We start from the raw sequence: 16,653 nt of genomic DNA, 5'->3' as shown, positions 1-16,653 counted from the left end.
AAACAACAACAGATAGCAACGGCACCTATAGTTCAACAGGAGAACTCTCCAGTTCTTTTCATAGTGTGAACGTCAGTAAACTTTAATCTGTCATGTAAAAAAGGGGGAAATGAAAGGTGTTGTGGCATTACTGCATTTGTGATTCTTAAGTCATCAGTTTCCTGCATTGACTGTGTTCCACTCGAACAATGCATCTGACTCATCGTTTAGCATTTCAAGGTACGTTAAGAAGTTATTCATTTAGTCTAATGACCTAAGGGTCGGTGTGCTCTTTACATAATCATCCATGTTTTGGTGAAGCACGCGAGTGACCTTCTAGACTTTTTTTATGGATAGCTAAGTGGGGTGAACGTTATTCCGAGCAAGAAAAAGCTCATTAGGCATGGGACTTTAGTAAGTCCTTGTGTGAAGGACAAACAACAAATAATCCCTTCGTGTCCATGAAATAATTCCAAAACCCACTCAAACATCCGCCCACCCATACAGACGCCCAAAATCCAATCACATAAGCCAGTCCGCACGAGGGAACTCTGCATACTGTATATGTTATTGATCTTTACATTCTAACTACTTTTTTAAAAAGATTTAGTAACGTCGGTTTCCCTATTTCCTTTTTCGTGTGGATGACCACAGTTGGAAGTTCCATCTTCGAACCCATGAATCGTAGTTTTTTAATTCGTTATCAGAGGGGGACAGCTAACGTTTGTAATAAAGTACATGGGGGCTCTTTGACACTCTGAATGATCAAATTACGGAAAGGAAGGGCGGATCTGTACGCATATAAAAATTTTCAAGCTCACATAGCATAAAGCGTTGGGGTGATGAGATACGCTGAAGCCTAGTTGTTCATCAAGGCCAGTTTTTTCTTGACTCTTTTGCACCAGCATAACTTACAAGCTTTTTTATTTTAGTCCTAGCTCAATCGAAGATAATCTTTTTCACATCGATCTCGTCGAATGATGGATGCGAGTTCCGTAGCAAAGCATGTAAAAGAAAAGAAAATATTATACTTCTTCCAACTTCCTCTGCCTTTGCCGTTGCCACAGGTCTAATTCAAAGTAGCTTTGAAATTTAAGCCGAGTGTGCATGGGTGCAGTCACGCTCGTTCATGCTGCTCTCGAGCGCGTCCCGTCACACACAACACACGACTCACACAAACAAACCGTTCAAGGCCATTAGTATTTTACGCAAACAATTTAAAAGAGCTTGCTAATTAAAGCAAAAACGATTTTCTAACCGGGAATGTTTGTTGAATCGTGGTTGTATGCAATTGGCTTAACTTTAATGTATTATAGTGAAGGGTTTCGAGGCAACCAATTATCTTTTTGATGCTAAAAAAATACTGGAAGATATGGAGGAAAGTCCTGAGTTTTTGTAAGCGCCATTCTTCGGGTACTATGCCTTTTGTATGTTGGTCTTCTGCTTGGTCTCACAAAATGAAATACCAGACAGACCCAGCACCGACCGCAAAGACCGAATTCGCCCTAAGGGATGTATGTGTGTAGGATGTGTCATGCTAGAAATATTTACTTAAACAGAAAAATATTTTTACTCAAAAAGAAAATATTAAATAACAATAATATTCCTAAGCGGATCGTGGGAATGCATTTGAGTGACCACACACGCCTAAAATTATGTCCTTGGTGCAGAACCATTTCTTGTTGGCACAGTACGTAATCAAACATAATGAGCATCCAGTTTGAAGTTAGCTTTTGAAGCCGTCGCCTATGGCACCCTTTGAGCCAAATAAAGGTTTTTGAAAAAATCCTATATGACATACCAATCGTTTGTAGCACGGAAAGGATAGGCTTGTTACGTATTTAGTATAGTATTACAAATAATATTCTTTTGTCTGTTTACGTAATAGCGTGTTTATATAGTGGGGTAAAGAGCTTGACCTATTTTTTTTTCTTTTTGGTTTAATTTTTTTTTACCTAATCATTTTGATTTGGACGCAATTAAATATGCAACCATAAATTTGCATGTGTAATTGCATGCCTGTAGTTTTGACCTGAAATTAGGCAGACATGCATGACTAGCATACTCATGGTTAAATATGCATGGGGATTATCTTTCTTTCCTGTTAGACTAATATATCGAGAAAATATTTCTGGAAAACATGCATTGCTGATAGTCAATGATATGCATAGCGTATGGGAATGGTGCGATCCGATCAGTTTACCCTTGCGGAAGCTAATCAAATGACAGCTTATAGCTTACACCATTTGGTGTCTCCTTTCTGTTTCCTGAAAAGAAAATAAAAATTAAAAATTTACCTACCTTCGTGCCCCTCTCCATCTTTCCCCTTTTCAGTCTTAAAACCAGTTAAAATGTCGGAAGGCGATGACACATGCTCGTAGCTCTAAAATTAGGTCTATTCCGGTATGCATATGTGCCGTAGCGTGAGCAAGGAAAAAAATAGGGAAAAAGTCTGGATGCTTATAGCTTTTTAAATAAGGCTTGTTTTCTCAGGCACGCCAATGGCCAGGTTCTTGTCTTTTCTAATACACGACCTCCTTTGCTCCATTTTCCTCCCTTTGATGTCCTTATACACGAGCTTTCCAGAAAACGTTAGCTATTACTACAATGTGCCAATTAAGCGTCCTCTAATGACATAGGGATCATGACACTCCATTCTTTACATATACGCAATTTATGAGCAAAAGTATTTGAAAATAATACCTGGAAGATGGTGTCCAATCGACATTACCTGCCAAGCAAATTGGCAACCCACAAAGTAAAAAAAAAATGTTTTTCATTTTATTTAGAAGTTTAAAATTTAGTTTACCTATAAATTGTTTCTAACTGGGTGATACTTCGCTTTCCCCACTCTCTGTCTCCTCCCCCTCCCCCCCGGAAATTTTGGAAAGCTGGTATTGTACAGCCAAGCAGACGCAGGCTAGCGGGATCAAGGCAATAAGCTATGGGCTGTGGCCTTGGACTGACGTGAGTTTGTGTAGATTTTCAGCCAACCATGGAAGAGCAGCTAGAATTTTCGTCATAAACTAAACATTGCTCTACAATATCAGTGACAATCCATTTTCATCGTGTTTTTCGTATTACGTGCTTAAATTCAAGTGCCAGTCGAATTTCGGGACCAAATAACCTACCAGGCTCACATTACCAAATTGTTCTTCAATGGTTCGCGATAACCGTGTATTTTAAGAACCACCGCTATATGTAAGACCATCAGATGTGTTTTTACTGTACCGCTGATTTGCGTAACAAAAGGCTGTTTTTTGTTGGCAGGTATTACCACAATGCCCCATTCTGCAATGTTGAAATCTGGACCAGGTCTCTATGAATTTTTGATTGAAGCTGAGTTACAACAATATTATAGTACCATAAAAAATGATTTAAAGGTATGTAAATATCTAAGTTATTTGTAACATATATTTACTGGTTATGTTGGCACAATTTATAGGTGAATAACATACATCAGCTTAAGTATGCTACCGATGAAGATTTTTTGCAAGTTGGTCTGTCAAGACCAGAAGTCCGGAGACTCAGGAAGATATTTCACAAGCACTGTCCACAAAACTATCTTTACAAATTCAAAAATGTAAGCAAGCATAAATGCATCAATGATTGTACACACATAGAATTTTACATTACCACAACATCTTCAGATTGGCTGATAAATTATCTTTTCAAAATTTTGAAATTAATTAAGATTGAAATCTTTTTCAAATTTCAATCTTATGTTTTTGTTTCTGGTTATTTAGATTATTAAGCCCAAGAAGGAAGATGGAGCTGCTATGGCTATCCTCCTTCCAGATGATGGCAGTAAAGATAGATCATATCAGCTGAAAGTGCCTAGCAAACATATAATTCCTGCAGAGGCTATTATTGTTAATAAGGAGCTTGGGGTAGGAGAATTTGGCATTGTCCAACAGGGAGTTTGGACTAATGAAGATGGAGAAAGGGTATGTGCCCTTTATTTAATGCTAGTTTAGCACATCTGTTGCTAAAACCAGCTATTCTTTTTTAATGCAGATACAAGTAGCAATCAAATGCCTTAGTAAAGAGCGCATGCAGAACAATCCTATGGAGTTCCTCAAAGAAGCAGCTATTATGCACACCATTGACCATGAACATATTGTTCGCCTTTACGGTGTTGTTTTGGATACGAATTCCCTAATGCTGGTAAATACGCTATCTTGATGCAAATTACTATTATCACTATTCATTTTTATTTTATTTGTTTTCCATGTTTAACTTCAATGTTATCCCATTTTATAGGTAACAGAATTGGCCCCATTACGTTCGTTGTTGGAGTGCTTGAAAGAACCAGCCCTCCGACCAAGTTTTCCTGTGCCTTCTTTATGCGATTTTTCCATTCAGATTTGTGATGGAATGCAGTATTTAGAATCGAAAAGACTTATTCATAGGTATGGTTGCAGTGATCTAGGTTGTATTCTGCAGATTATTTCTATCTTTCTTCTACGTCCATAGAGACTTGCTGCCAGAAATATTCTTGTATTTACCAAGAACAAAATCAAAATTTCTGACTTTGGGCTATCCCGAGCCCTAGGTGTTGGCAAAGACTATTACCAGACCAATTTCAACGTTAACCTTAAGCTACCGATAGCTTGGTGTGCCCCGGAATGCATTAACTATTTGAAGTTTACTTCGGCCTCAGATGTGTGGGCATTCGGAGTTACTTTGTGGGAAATGTTTAGTTATGGTTTTCAACCGTGGGCTGCCCTAACTGGTCAGCAAATTCTTGAAGCAATCGACGAACCAAGCTACCAGCGTCTGGAGCCTCCAGAATCGTGTCCCAAAGACTACTACAGCATTATGCTCAAGTGCTGGCAACATGAACCTCATAATCGCCCAAGATTTATTGATCTTATGAGCCTTCTTCCGGAAGTAACTCAACAATAGACAAAAATACGGCATGAGCTGTGGTGGCAATTAAATTTTCGTGTGTTTTTCTTTGCAGTGCAAACCGGAACAAGTCCAAGCCATCCAAGATAGCCTAGAGGATATTTCCAAACCGCGAAGGGATCAATTACAATTTCGAATCGGAGACGTCTTAACAGTATTGGACAAAAAGTGGGTATTTTATTATGAAACTTCAAACAGGAAAACACAATCGTGTTTTGTTTCGTTTTTGCTTCAATGGAAGTCGATGGTCATGCATCCGTTCATTATTTTTCAAGGCCCATGCCAGAAGTGGCGAATTCGTGGAAGGGCGTCCTTAATAACGGAAAAACCGGTTTGTTCAACCCTGCTCATACGGTTTCTTATTTGGGCAACATTTTACCGTCAGTCAAACCCCAGTTTTCAAGAGGAGGTATGTTCACTTTCGACTAACTAGTATGAATCTTACAAGTTATGCCACAGTTTTATCGCTGTTGGTAACCGCCTGTTCCAAAATTTTCAACTATCTCTATATGAGATAAGCTCTTTGATCATTCCATTCATGATTCTTTCCGTAGTGTGGTTTTTACAGTAAAATATTGACTGGTTATTTGTACAGATGGAAAAAATGCATATTCTTCTAAGCGAAGACTTAGGACCGATATGATCAGCTCCCCACAAGGAGATCTGAAACACACGGGCCACGTAGGGCTGGATGGGGCATATTTTGGTGACGTGGCATTCCTTGGAGACAAAGTATTCTCACTTTTATTATGTTTAAGTGTTAGCAAGAATATCAATATAATTTAGTATCACCAGTTACCAAAACAAGTAGTTACACCGTACAAACCTCAAGATGATATTCAAAACATACCAAGTAACGGGAACAACCATGGTGGAACAGACGTTCCGTTAACCCCTTCGCCAGGCCCAGCTTCGCCAATGTGTGGTCCACCGTCCGCTTTTTCAATAAATAGCGCATCATCTGATTTGTCTGATAGAGCGCCATTGCTGGCACGATTTGGAGATCGTGGACGAGCTGGACCAGCAGCAGGTAATCTGCTAATTCTAGTCCTCATTAGAACTTCGGTAGTTAACAGATTATTTTTTATTTAAAATTTTTTTTTTGGTCGAAAGATCACAACTGGTCGGATACTGCCAGTGAAAAAGACGGCAATTCAGCGCCTCCTACACCAGGTTTCCTTGTTGCGGCTAACCAGAAAGCCCTACAGGGCATTGCTCAGGTTCCGTCTGACGCGTTTCCTGGACCACATGAGTACCACGAGATCAGTGATGAAGAAGCGGCTGATAGCCCGGGCTTTGACCTCGGTCCAAGCTTGATGGACGAAGTCTTGCGAGCTCTAGGAAGTGGAAGTGCTGCGCACATGGCTAATTCGCCCTACAGCGATAAACATTTTGATTGGAAGGAAGATCAGAGTAGTTTACCTGGCAGTCAACCGGAGAGTAAGCGTGGAACGCTAAAAGATACATTACGGAAAAAACAAGCACATGTAACGCTTTCATTTAGGGATAGTTAAATTGGTTAGTAATAATAGCTAGCTAATTTTATTTTATAGGTTAAGCCAATATCAGCTTCAGATCAGAGAACGTTGGATCAAGCTATAGCTATGGCTAATGAACTTGCAACGCGTTCCATGCTCGAATTAGATGCAAAATCTAGCAGCGCCTATGACGCTGTCGATCATGCCGTCTCAGGGCATATGGCGACCATGTCTTTAGATTCACCGCGGACTCCTTCATCACCGAGCAAGCGCAAATTCTCCTTCAAGTTTAGTGCAAAAACCAGCCCAAAACATGAACGCCGTAACTTTGCGAAAGAGGCAGCATCTATCGCCGATCTTCAGGTATTTATAGCCGAATTATAAAATCAGTATGTGAATTCACATTAAGAATTTTTACTGCACATTTCAATAGCTTAAGTTATATATTATATTTGATATATGTTATTCAAATTAGTTGTTCAACAGAAGAACCCCGTTAATTTTTGCACCATCGTACGATTGCGTTTATATTGGAGTTCACAACTAATCAATTTTAAATTATTTTTCATTTGCCCAATTTTTGCCTGATCTTTACTTATTCCTGAATGTTCGTTGTTTTACTTCCATTAAAACCTTAGGATTCAGAATCTCATGAATCACTTAGTCTGAATAGATCATTTTCGTTAGCTCTGTCCTCTGCCAATTCTTCCATGGACGAAGAAGAATATCCAGAATTTACGAGCGAATTTTTGAGCGTTTAGTTTTCCTTCTTGTTTAAAATTTATCTTTAAAGTTACATTGGATTTCTTTTATCTGCCTAGGCATCGTTTTAGGTTCTAACGTAGTTTTTGATTTTGTTATTTTGCCTCAGATTCTAGTTAGTTTTTTTATTTTGTTTTAATTTTAATTTTATGTTTTGTTTTTTTCTTTTCTTTTCGATTATGTTGTTACTTTTTCTTCTTTAATTTTTCTTTATTTGTTTATTTTCTTTTTGAAATTCTGTTTTTCCAACTTCTTCTGTTTCGTTATTCTCTTGACCTCCTATAGTCGATTTTGACGGAGGAATCAAAATCGGCTTACAATATCCTGATTGAAAAACCCGTTGCTGATATCCATGTCGTCAGCCCGCATGTTGCAGCAGCTCCAACGCCTCCCAGCGAACCGGAAGATTCCAATCCACTAAGGATGTTACGTTCGGGTGGCTTGACGGTTGTCAGACCCAAAATAAGAGGGAACAAACACCACTCGCAATCTTCACGTGATAGCCGTGAATTAAAGGTAAACTGTTGTTTTTCTATTATCAGAAATTTATCTAATTATTAAAATAATTGCATAATGCCGTTTTGTAAAGGATACAATGGAAGGTATTGCATTCGCGAGCTTAGCAAGGGTTGATCGAGGAAAGTTAGGTCCACCTCCAGTTTCCCCCAAGCCACGTCTTAATAAACCTGCCCCTTTGGTAATTGAAAATTCTAACTTCAATAATTTTGCCCACTACCGTCCACCGGGATACGAGGAGTCCATGGCTCAGCCCAGTAACTCTTGGTTACGGGAGCAAGCGTGTGTGAAAAAAGAAGAAGGGGACGATGGAGAAAATAACCCGCTGCCTTTACCTCCACGTGATCGCACTCGACCAACTGTGTCGATCAAGCCTCGACATCAACGAAAACATCCTCTTATCTATCCAACGAATTTACCCAATCCTAACCGTTGGGGAGTGAACGGCGAGGAAAACTCCAATCCAGATTCGCCATTATCACCGCCGTTAACGGGTAGTATGAGCTTGCCGCCGACAGAAGTGAACTTATCGTCATTGCCGCCTGCGAAACCTCCTCGAGCCGCTTGTAACCTAGATGACAGCTACGACAGCCAGATTGCCTCGGAATTGGAAGCACTTGATGATATGGAAGAAGAAACGAACCAGTCGGTTACATCCTCATCTTCGCTCTATCAAAGCAAAGACCACGTTTCGTGTGAAGACTTGTTGGACTTTGCTTGTGATCGTCCTAATTCGAAACGAACTCGTGGACCTGCGCAAGGAACGGATTCCGACGAGGTAACCACAAATCACACTAGAGCATATGGAAAACATTTCAGATCCAAATTTTCCGTCCAGGTTCGCATTATGCAAAAGGTTTTAGGAAAAGAGAAAACCTCGCCAGATGAATGCCTTTCTGCATTAGATGAAACCGAGTGGGATGTTCACAAAGCTATTAAATTAATCAAGTTATGTTCATTATTGTCGACAACACATCCACATCTGACAAGTCATAGCCGTCTCCTTAAAGAATCTCTAAATCAGAACTGCTGGGACGTTGCACGCGCTGCTGCCCACCTTATTTCACAGGCAGCCAACAGAGAAGATTGTACTCGTGTTTAGCAAGTACTCGGCTCAAACCTCGCCGTTTAGCAGACAGAGCAGCTAGCAAGTGCGTATTTCACCTCTCATATTCCTATGTTATCTCAATATCCTTTTTTTTCCCTTTTTTTCCCTCATTGGATAATGGCCAAACAGTTTTTGTACAGACATCCTATAGAAATGTGTTTGGTGTGTTTACCAATACGCACCCTCTACGTACTCCTACGAGTGCCTTCAATCCTTTATCGGTAATGGTTTTCGTCGTATATCACATATAATCTAAACATTGCTTGCTTGGCAAATGTTATGACCGAATTGTCTAAAGTTTCTGCTTTTGCTTGGCTTTTCTAGTCTTTTTACGCGTATTTGTGAGAGTTATTTCCTTTCTAGAACCTCTCATTGGATTGGAAGATTCCATCCTTTGATTGATATTAAGCAAGTTCAGTGCATTTTCGTGATCTGAAATCCTCTGTTGTAACTTAATAGTAATAGAAAATTGCCAATATATGTGTTACTATGGCTTTGTTCCCCTCGGAACAATTGAAGAGCACTGAATTGTGCATTTTGAGTCTTTTGGACGCGTGAGATTTTCAATTTTTTTATCCCCTCAGCAAATAAATTTCACAGAACATTTAGGAAGTATTAGAAATCTTATGGTAGAACAGTTTTCACAAATTTCAGTTTTTCCGAAGATCGTACTATTTGACGTTGACGCCAAAACAACTGAACCGGTAAACGTAGATGTCGACTCTTGAACGGTAAATCCTATTTAAATAGGTGAATGTCTGTTCTCGCCGCCTCGTTCAGCATTAATTAGCCGACATATCTCTTTCTGTGTGGAAAAATAACAACAAACGAACAAGATGTCATACATCGTAAGAAATCTAGCACTATTCGAAGCTTCGCAGTATGCGAGAATATACTTCTCCAAATTACCTACACACATCTACTCGGATTGAGTTAGTTTTTCTGACGCTGATTGCGAAGAACGTCTTGCAGCGCCTTGCTATCGAAAGGGGCATTTGTAAAAATACAACCTGAAAAAAGAAAAAAAATTTCATTAATCATTTGCGTTGTCTTTTTCGGCTGCTCTTAGTCGAAACTACGAGCCTGCGGGAATTTTTCTCACTTTATATAAGGTAATGGTTTCTATTTTTTTTAAGTCTTACCAACAAAAGCGTGAGTTCCCCATTGACCATGACGAATAATTTTACAGCATCCAAGATCTTCAATAGAAAATCCTAAATGGCGATAACGTTCATCTGTTTCAAACAACGTAGCATTTGTATAGCTTCCTAGATAAGGACGTCCAGAGGTAGGATCGATAAAGTCGGACCAATAACCACCGTTCTGCAGTTGTTCACAAATTTCTTTGGCTGCGTCAACGAACTAAAAAGAAAATTGGATAAGCAAATGTGTTAAATTTATTTTCAACCTCAAAGCAGACGTACACATGCGACGAGCTCCTCCCTTTCGTACTCCACAACTTCACTCCATTCACTCATGTCGCTTTTGGTTTTTTGGGCAAGAGTGACGACAGTTAATGGGCCGAAACTCACATCACGACTCGGAAAAAGTTCAGCAAAATCTTTTTGCAACAAAGTTCACATTAAACGGCTATAATTTTGATACACCAATTTAGCTTCACCTTTTTTGACAAGTTTAGGGCAATCTTGGGCTACACATTCTAGGACATCAGAAGGTTGAGGTAAATCCAGTAAAAGTTCTTCAATTTCTTCTGAATTAAGTTCATCATCCTCCTGAATTGACTGCTTTACAACTTGATACTGCCTTTCATAGTTAGTTATCGTACTGAGCAGTTCTGTATCTTTCAGAGCATGTTTTTTGCTTTGGTGTGTAACAGATGGTAAATGCAGAGAAAGGCGATGGGAAAACCCAACATTACCAGGTAATGGCATTCTCAAATCTTTAGGACCTAATAAGCCCAAACTAGGATCTGGCCATACTGTTGTACCTAGGCATATATACATATTGTGTGTATATGTTGACTATGGCAGAAATTTAAAGACTATTAAAATTGAATTGTTAACTTTCCTTACCATCAGCATTCTCTTCTAAAAGCACAATTGCATGGGGATGGCGTTTATCTCCACTCCCTTGGGAAGAAAAGCTTCTACACTCAGTTTGTTGCAGAGCTTTGGCATAGGATTTCAAATTTTTCCCAAATATGACGAAATGACGCCGAGATAGAAGCTTAAAATAAAGAATACGTTAAAAAGCTGAAACCGTATGCAGCAACAGAAGAATTAGATGTTTAAATTCATTTTTAAAACTCATATATAACCACACACCATAAAAACTTCTTCGTTTTAAACTTACTCGTGATGCCATTGTTTTGTAAACCAAACACCCGTTTTCTCTTTTTTGCTTTTTTTTTCAGTAAAGTTAAAAACAATGCTTCTCCCTTAGTGATCACAATAATACGTAGTGTTTATTCCGCAATTCAATAATGCTCACAATAATACGTAAACCAGCTGATATTCTACAAATGGGGGCTTAGCCAGTGTTGCCAAAGAAATTTTGACAAAAGCGGGCTAGCTATACCCTTCCTACTTGCTAGTAAAACAAGCATCGGATTTCTTGTTAATTCTCTAATGCACTCACCGAATATTTCTGCTGAAACATATTCGGATGATTGCGTCACATATTCGGTGTATTTCAAAAACAATTAGCTTAATGAAAATAATAGCAAGTTTCCCGGAATGAGCATTCAATTTTGAGTATATACTGTGACATTCAACCAAATTCCGATGAATGCCGGTTTTTGCCAAAAAAAATTTTAAGCCCGACTTTTCTTATATACATATTTTTTTAGGTTTGATTCAAAAGCTGTTAGGCAATTAATAAACATGACATTCGGGATTAGCATTCAATTCTGCATCGAAATCATGTATTTTACGCCAAATTTGAAATTTGGTGAAATGAAAATAATTCATTTCAGACCGATAGTTTTTCCATTAATAAATATTTAATTTTTGGACGGTGTATGGGAGGAGGGGAAACTACGAAAAAATCGACAACTTTGGGCCCTTCGTTTAGGCATTCTTTAGGCTTATGATATGTTATTAAGATATTATCTCGATTCCTTGTTTCACGAGGAATGTTTTCGTGGGTATTAAACAACAAAAATTTATCAAATTAGTTAAGGAAATACTAAGTTACAAACAACCAATCACAATTGAGAAAACGGGTGCCATTATTTTTAGGCGCAATTTTTAAATTTTCTATTATTATCAGCGTAAATAAAATTCAAAAACAGTTTACGATTCTATATTTATCTTCTTGTATAGGCTTATCGTTATTATAATACAAAAAAAAAGAAAATTTTTCATTCGGTTTATTTTCATATTCAAATATTTACAGTCTTACATTATTATTACAACTACTTACATCATCATGGTTCACCGGAAACAAAAAAATCGCTTACCGTCGAATCCAAGGGGTTGTAGTAAAAGATGTCAGTGTTGATATCAGGAACGTTTTATGATTTTTGATTAGTAATTTTGTGATTTGAAAATTGAATTATTTTGAAAATTAAAATCGATGCAGACGACACGCAGACGGTACAAGCAGACGAATCAACAGCTTGCTTTCTTTCAGTGGTGGTTGCCAGTGGCATCAAAGCTGGAGAGCCAATCAAAACGCAAGAATGGGGGTGCCGCTGGGAACCCGAACGGTCGAGTCAACTCGCGGAGACCATGTTGGGTAAAACTTATTGCCATACCTGTGGTCTTTATCTTTGACCGCTAGATGACATGGCAAGTTATCTTCAAATCTCCGAAATGAATATGGCAATATGGCCCTAAAACTTCTTCAAAAATCGATGCATTTGATCCCTTTTGCTTACGTTGGCATATCGCAACTGATATTCTGAGAAATACTCTAATACAGTTCTTATGTTCTTCCTCCAGATTTCTCTTCCCGGTCTTGACGGCTTTTTCCTCTTTAACTCTGTCTATTCGTGAAGGATTACCAACACAAGGGCAACAATTCATGAATTTCATCGATCATTGGAGACTGATTATTGGTTATGAATGGAAGGAAAAGTGGGATAGCCCTACAAAAAAGCTGGCCCTATACTATCCTATACGTGTACATTTCAGCTACATACACTTTTATATGGCAACCCGTTTTACACAAAAAAAAAAAAAATTTTCGCCAAAAAAAAAAAAAAAAAAAAAAAATCACACTTTTTTCTTTTTTTCCGACACGTAGCCATCTACCGCTCAGACTCGATATTACTGGCGTAGGCAATTTCAGTCCATTGGATGCCATTCGCAGTTAGTTCAGTAGCGTGGATGGAGAATAACGCGTGGCTGGAGGAACAATTGAAAAATAGATAAGATAATACAACGAAACGATGGTAAGTATAAACATTATTATATTGGTTTTCAATTATTAATTATTGTTTATTAGATCAAATTATGAAGCTGCAGGCCCAATTATTGGAACAACACAAAATATTAGGTAACAGCAAAGCTAAGGATGGTAAGGCCTAATACATAATGATTCTATTTGTTTGCTTTTATTCATTTGTGTTTTGTAGCTCAAATTTTGAGTCTACAAGCTCAGCTAGGGGAAAAGAACAAATTGGAATGGAACAGTTTCCAAATAGTGAAGGAGGTTTTTCCAAACTCATCCCTAACTGAACATGAGGATGAATTGGCATTAGGCGAACAGAGTCAGGTACCTAAACTTTTCAAATAAGAATTCAAAATAAGTATAGAATTTTAACAAACAATTATTTATTGTTTAGTTATTCAGTCTACCACCTGACAGTGTGTGAAAGCTAAATTCTGTTAGTGCTGCACTAAAAAAATTGTTAGGAATAAGTCCATGCAGCGAAGGAAGTGAACAATTGTGGGACCGTATTTGGGCTGAAAATGGGTGTTGTACGGAAACCCAGAAATAGCACGAGTTCAACATAAAACATGAATTAGGTACTTTTCGGTTTTTTGTCTATCGAAAAAGTATTTTTAATGCTATTATTTTGCATTCACAGAATTTTAGTGGGGGATCAAGTCAAGTCTGGAAGTGTTACAGGATGGAAGAGTGAGCCTACAGTTGAAAAACACTGAAAGTGTATTACCATTAAGGTATGAGGTAAGGTAATAGAGTATGCAAATTGTCTAATTAGAAGTACCATCTTGTGTGAATGAATGCTGTGTAACAGCAATCCGTTATAGTTCTGTCACAGCTAGAAGCCTCAAATAATTCTGCTTCTCTTGCTAAAGAACAACTTGTCCTTTACGTTCAGAGTGTCGGTGAAGCTGGGTACTTAAATGGCCCTAAAGATGTTTTAATTTTGCTGCCGTTGCAGAGATGAACATCATACATGGACTTTTTAGGTATGAAAGGAATTTTCTTAAGATTTTTTGAATTTATGACAAAGCATTTCTCCTGCTTTTTGCCAACCATGTCTAATCTAAAAAAAATTATCCAATAGGAAAGGATTTTCAGCATACTGGGAACACAACTATCAACAATGCAACATTCTAGGGGTGCTATTTTATCATTCAAGAGCCTTATACAATGATTTTCATCTGCAATTTGTATGGCCTTTCCCAAGTTTCTGCCAGAAGTTGAATCTATAAGTCATGTAAGTCACATGAGCAACAATTGAGATGCTTAATGGTGTTGTTTTTCTTTCCTCAGCATAGGTTAAAAGTAACATTGGATCTGAAAAGATTCTTGGTTGGGGCAAGACACTGAATAAATTGTAATGATTGAATGGATGACATGACATTTCTATACTTCATTCGGATTCCCGAGACGGTATTTTATATTTAAAAAATTGAAGTGCATATCTGGGCTCCCTTCCTTTCCGTAGCCCCGTTTCCCCTTGACTCGTAATAAGCCCGTAGGGGGTCATGCCCCTACTGTACGGTATATATAAAAACAACATATACCGAGGTTTGGAGGGCTCTGGCCGGAAAGGGGACGTGGGGTGCTGCTTAGTCCGATGATGTGTTCACGGAGGGCGACGTGGCTGCCCACAAATCCGAACTAAAGGTTAATCGCTCCTGTAAAAATGTTCCAAATCTTCAGCTCTTCTTCCGGCTTCTCTTAGCCAATCACCGGGTAATCTCCCCGGTGGGTCAACAAGGCAGTGTCTCCCCCTGCCTGGGTTGACGGCAACTTTTGAAAGGGCTATTGTGCCTTTTTAAAGTTGCAAAAATAATTGTAATGTGCAGAGAATTGTAAATAAAATTTTTTTTATAAAATATTTTTTGCAAAATTTGTTTCCTTCATTGTCTGTGTTTGCTGTGTTATATATTTATCAACTTTTTTTTTTGCTTTGCTTTATTTGTTTTTGTCACCTTTGATGGTAAGCATTGTTTCCATTGGTTTATCGTTTATCTGTAAGTATTCAATTATTATTTATTACACTCTTTGAATTCTTCAACTTACATTCAAGGAACAACGTGTAATATCTGGATTTTTTTTAAAGTAATTTTGTATTTTGTTTTACTCGTATGGGAACCGATCCCCAGACATTCAGCGTGCAACGCCGATGCTCTATCATTGAGCCACGAGATATATCTAAATATTTTATTATCGCATATCATATGTTACCGTCTAGGATGTTTATGCAGTCTTTCACAACTATATGTTTAGCTTTCTGTTGCTTTCATAAGGTTCATAGCTCTGTGGTAGAGCCTTTAGCTGTGATACCTGTTACTCTGGGTTCAACCTCAGTAGATGTTTAAAAAATGAAGTAGAATAAATGTAGAAAAGTATATAGCGGAATTGCATTTCAGTTTTATTCTAAGGGTAAAGCAAGTCCACAAGTGACTAGAAAAAAGCCAACTTCACATCATATGATTCATGGCTCATTGGTAGAGCATCGGCGCGGTATGCCGAACATCCAGGGTTCGATCCCTGGATAATAATGCTTACCATCAAAGGTGACAAAAACAAATAAAGCAAAGCAAAAAAAAAAGTTGATAAATATATAACACAGCAAACACAGACAATGAAGGAAACAAATTTTGCAAAAAATATTTTATAAAAAAAATTTTATTTACAATTCTCTGCACATTACAATTATTTTTGCAACTTTAAAAAGGCACAATAGCCCTTTCAAAAGTTGCCGTCAACCCAGGCAGGGGGAGACACTGCCTTGTTGACCCACCGGGGAGATTACCCGGTGATTGGCTAAGAGAAGCCGGAAGAAGAGCTGAAGATTTGGAACATTTTTACAGGAGCGATTAACCTTTAGTTCGGATTTGTGGGCAGCCACGTCGCCCTCCGTGAACACATCATCGGACTAAGCAGCACCCCACGTCCCCTTTCCGGCCAGAGCCCTCCAAACCTCGGTATATGTTGTTTTTATATATACCGTACAGTAGGGGCATGACCCCCTACGGGCTTATTACGAGTCAAGGGGAAACGGGGCTACGGAAAGGAAGGGAGCCCAGATATGCACTTCAATTTTTTAAATATAAAATACCGTCTCGGGAATCCGAATGAAGTATAGAAATGTCATGTCATCCATTCAATCATTACAATTTATTCAGTGTCTTGCCCCAACCAAGAATCTTTTCAGATCCAATGTTACTTTTAACCTATGCTGAGGAAAGAAAAACAACACCATTAAGCATCTCAATTGTTGCTCATGTGACTTACATGACTTATAGATTCAACTTCTGGCAGAAACTTGGGAAAGGCCATACAAATTGCAGATGAAAATCATTGTATAAGGCTCTTGAATGATAAAATAGCACCCCTAGAATGTTGCATTGTTGATAGTTGTGTTCCCAGTATGCTGAAAATCCTTTCCTATTGGATAATTTTTTTTAGATTAGACATGGTTGGCAAAAAGCAGGAGAAATGCTTTGTCATAAATTCAAAAAATCTTAAGAAAATTCCTTTCATACCTAAAAAGTCCATGTATGATGTTCA

The 16,653-nt window shown here is 38.3% G+C and overlaps 2 protein-coding genes and 1 long non-coding RNA gene across 3 annotated transcripts; 2 read left to right on the top strand and 1 right to left on the bottom strand.

Moving 5' to 3' along the window:
- The first annotated feature begins 75 nt into the window (after positions 1–75).
- On the top strand, positions 76–9,247 carry LOC130686048 (activated Cdc42 kinase-like). The gene is made up of 16 exons (XM_057509344.2): positions 76–219; positions 3,250–3,362; positions 3,425–3,562; positions 3,726–3,926; positions 3,997–4,146; positions 4,243–4,391; positions 4,458–4,872; positions 4,946–5,058; positions 5,166–5,299; positions 5,486–5,622; positions 5,677–5,920; positions 6,004–6,377; positions 6,444–6,731; positions 7,416–7,646; positions 7,720–8,424; positions 8,485–9,247. Exons 1-16 carry the CDS (start codon positions 189–191, stop codon positions 8,746–8,748), a joined length of 3,687 nt encoding a protein of 1,228 aa, XP_057365327.1. The 5' UTR covers positions 76–188; the 3' UTR covers positions 8,749–9,247.
- Positions 9,248–9,309: 62 nt separating this feature from the next.
- LOC130686122 (cobalamin trafficking protein CblD-like) lies at positions 9,310–11,221 on the bottom strand. The gene is made up of 7 exons (XM_057509417.2): positions 11,068–11,221; positions 10,788–10,941; positions 10,376–10,702; positions 10,179–10,315; positions 9,897–10,116; positions 9,664–9,764; positions 9,310–9,559 (listed from the first exon to the last, which is right to left on the bottom strand). Exons 1-6 carry the CDS (start codon positions 11,077–11,079, stop codon positions 9,688–9,690), a joined length of 927 nt encoding a protein of 308 aa, XP_057365400.1. The 5' UTR covers positions 11,080–11,221; the 3' UTR covers positions 9,310–9,559; positions 9,664–9,687.
- Positions 11,222–13,165: 1,944 nt separating this feature from the next.
- Positions 13,166–14,333, top strand: LOC130686216 (uncharacterized). The gene is made up of 5 exons (XR_008999835.2): positions 13,166–13,236; positions 13,295–13,434; positions 13,505–13,688; positions 13,751–14,096; positions 14,195–14,333. It is a non-coding gene; the product is annotated as an uncharacterized LOC130686216 (long non-coding RNA).
- The last annotated feature ends 2,320 nt before the right edge of the window (positions 14,334–16,653 follow it).

This window comes from Daphnia carinata, chromosome 7, assembly GCF_022539665.2.
Source record: "Daphnia carinata strain CSIRO-1 chromosome 7, CSIRO_AGI_Dcar_HiC_V3, whole genome shotgun sequence".
Taxonomy (NCBI): Eukaryota; Metazoa; Arthropoda; class Branchiopoda; order Diplostraca; family Daphniidae; genus Daphnia; species Daphnia carinata.
This window is presented reverse-complemented; position numbering and strand designations above follow the sequence as displayed.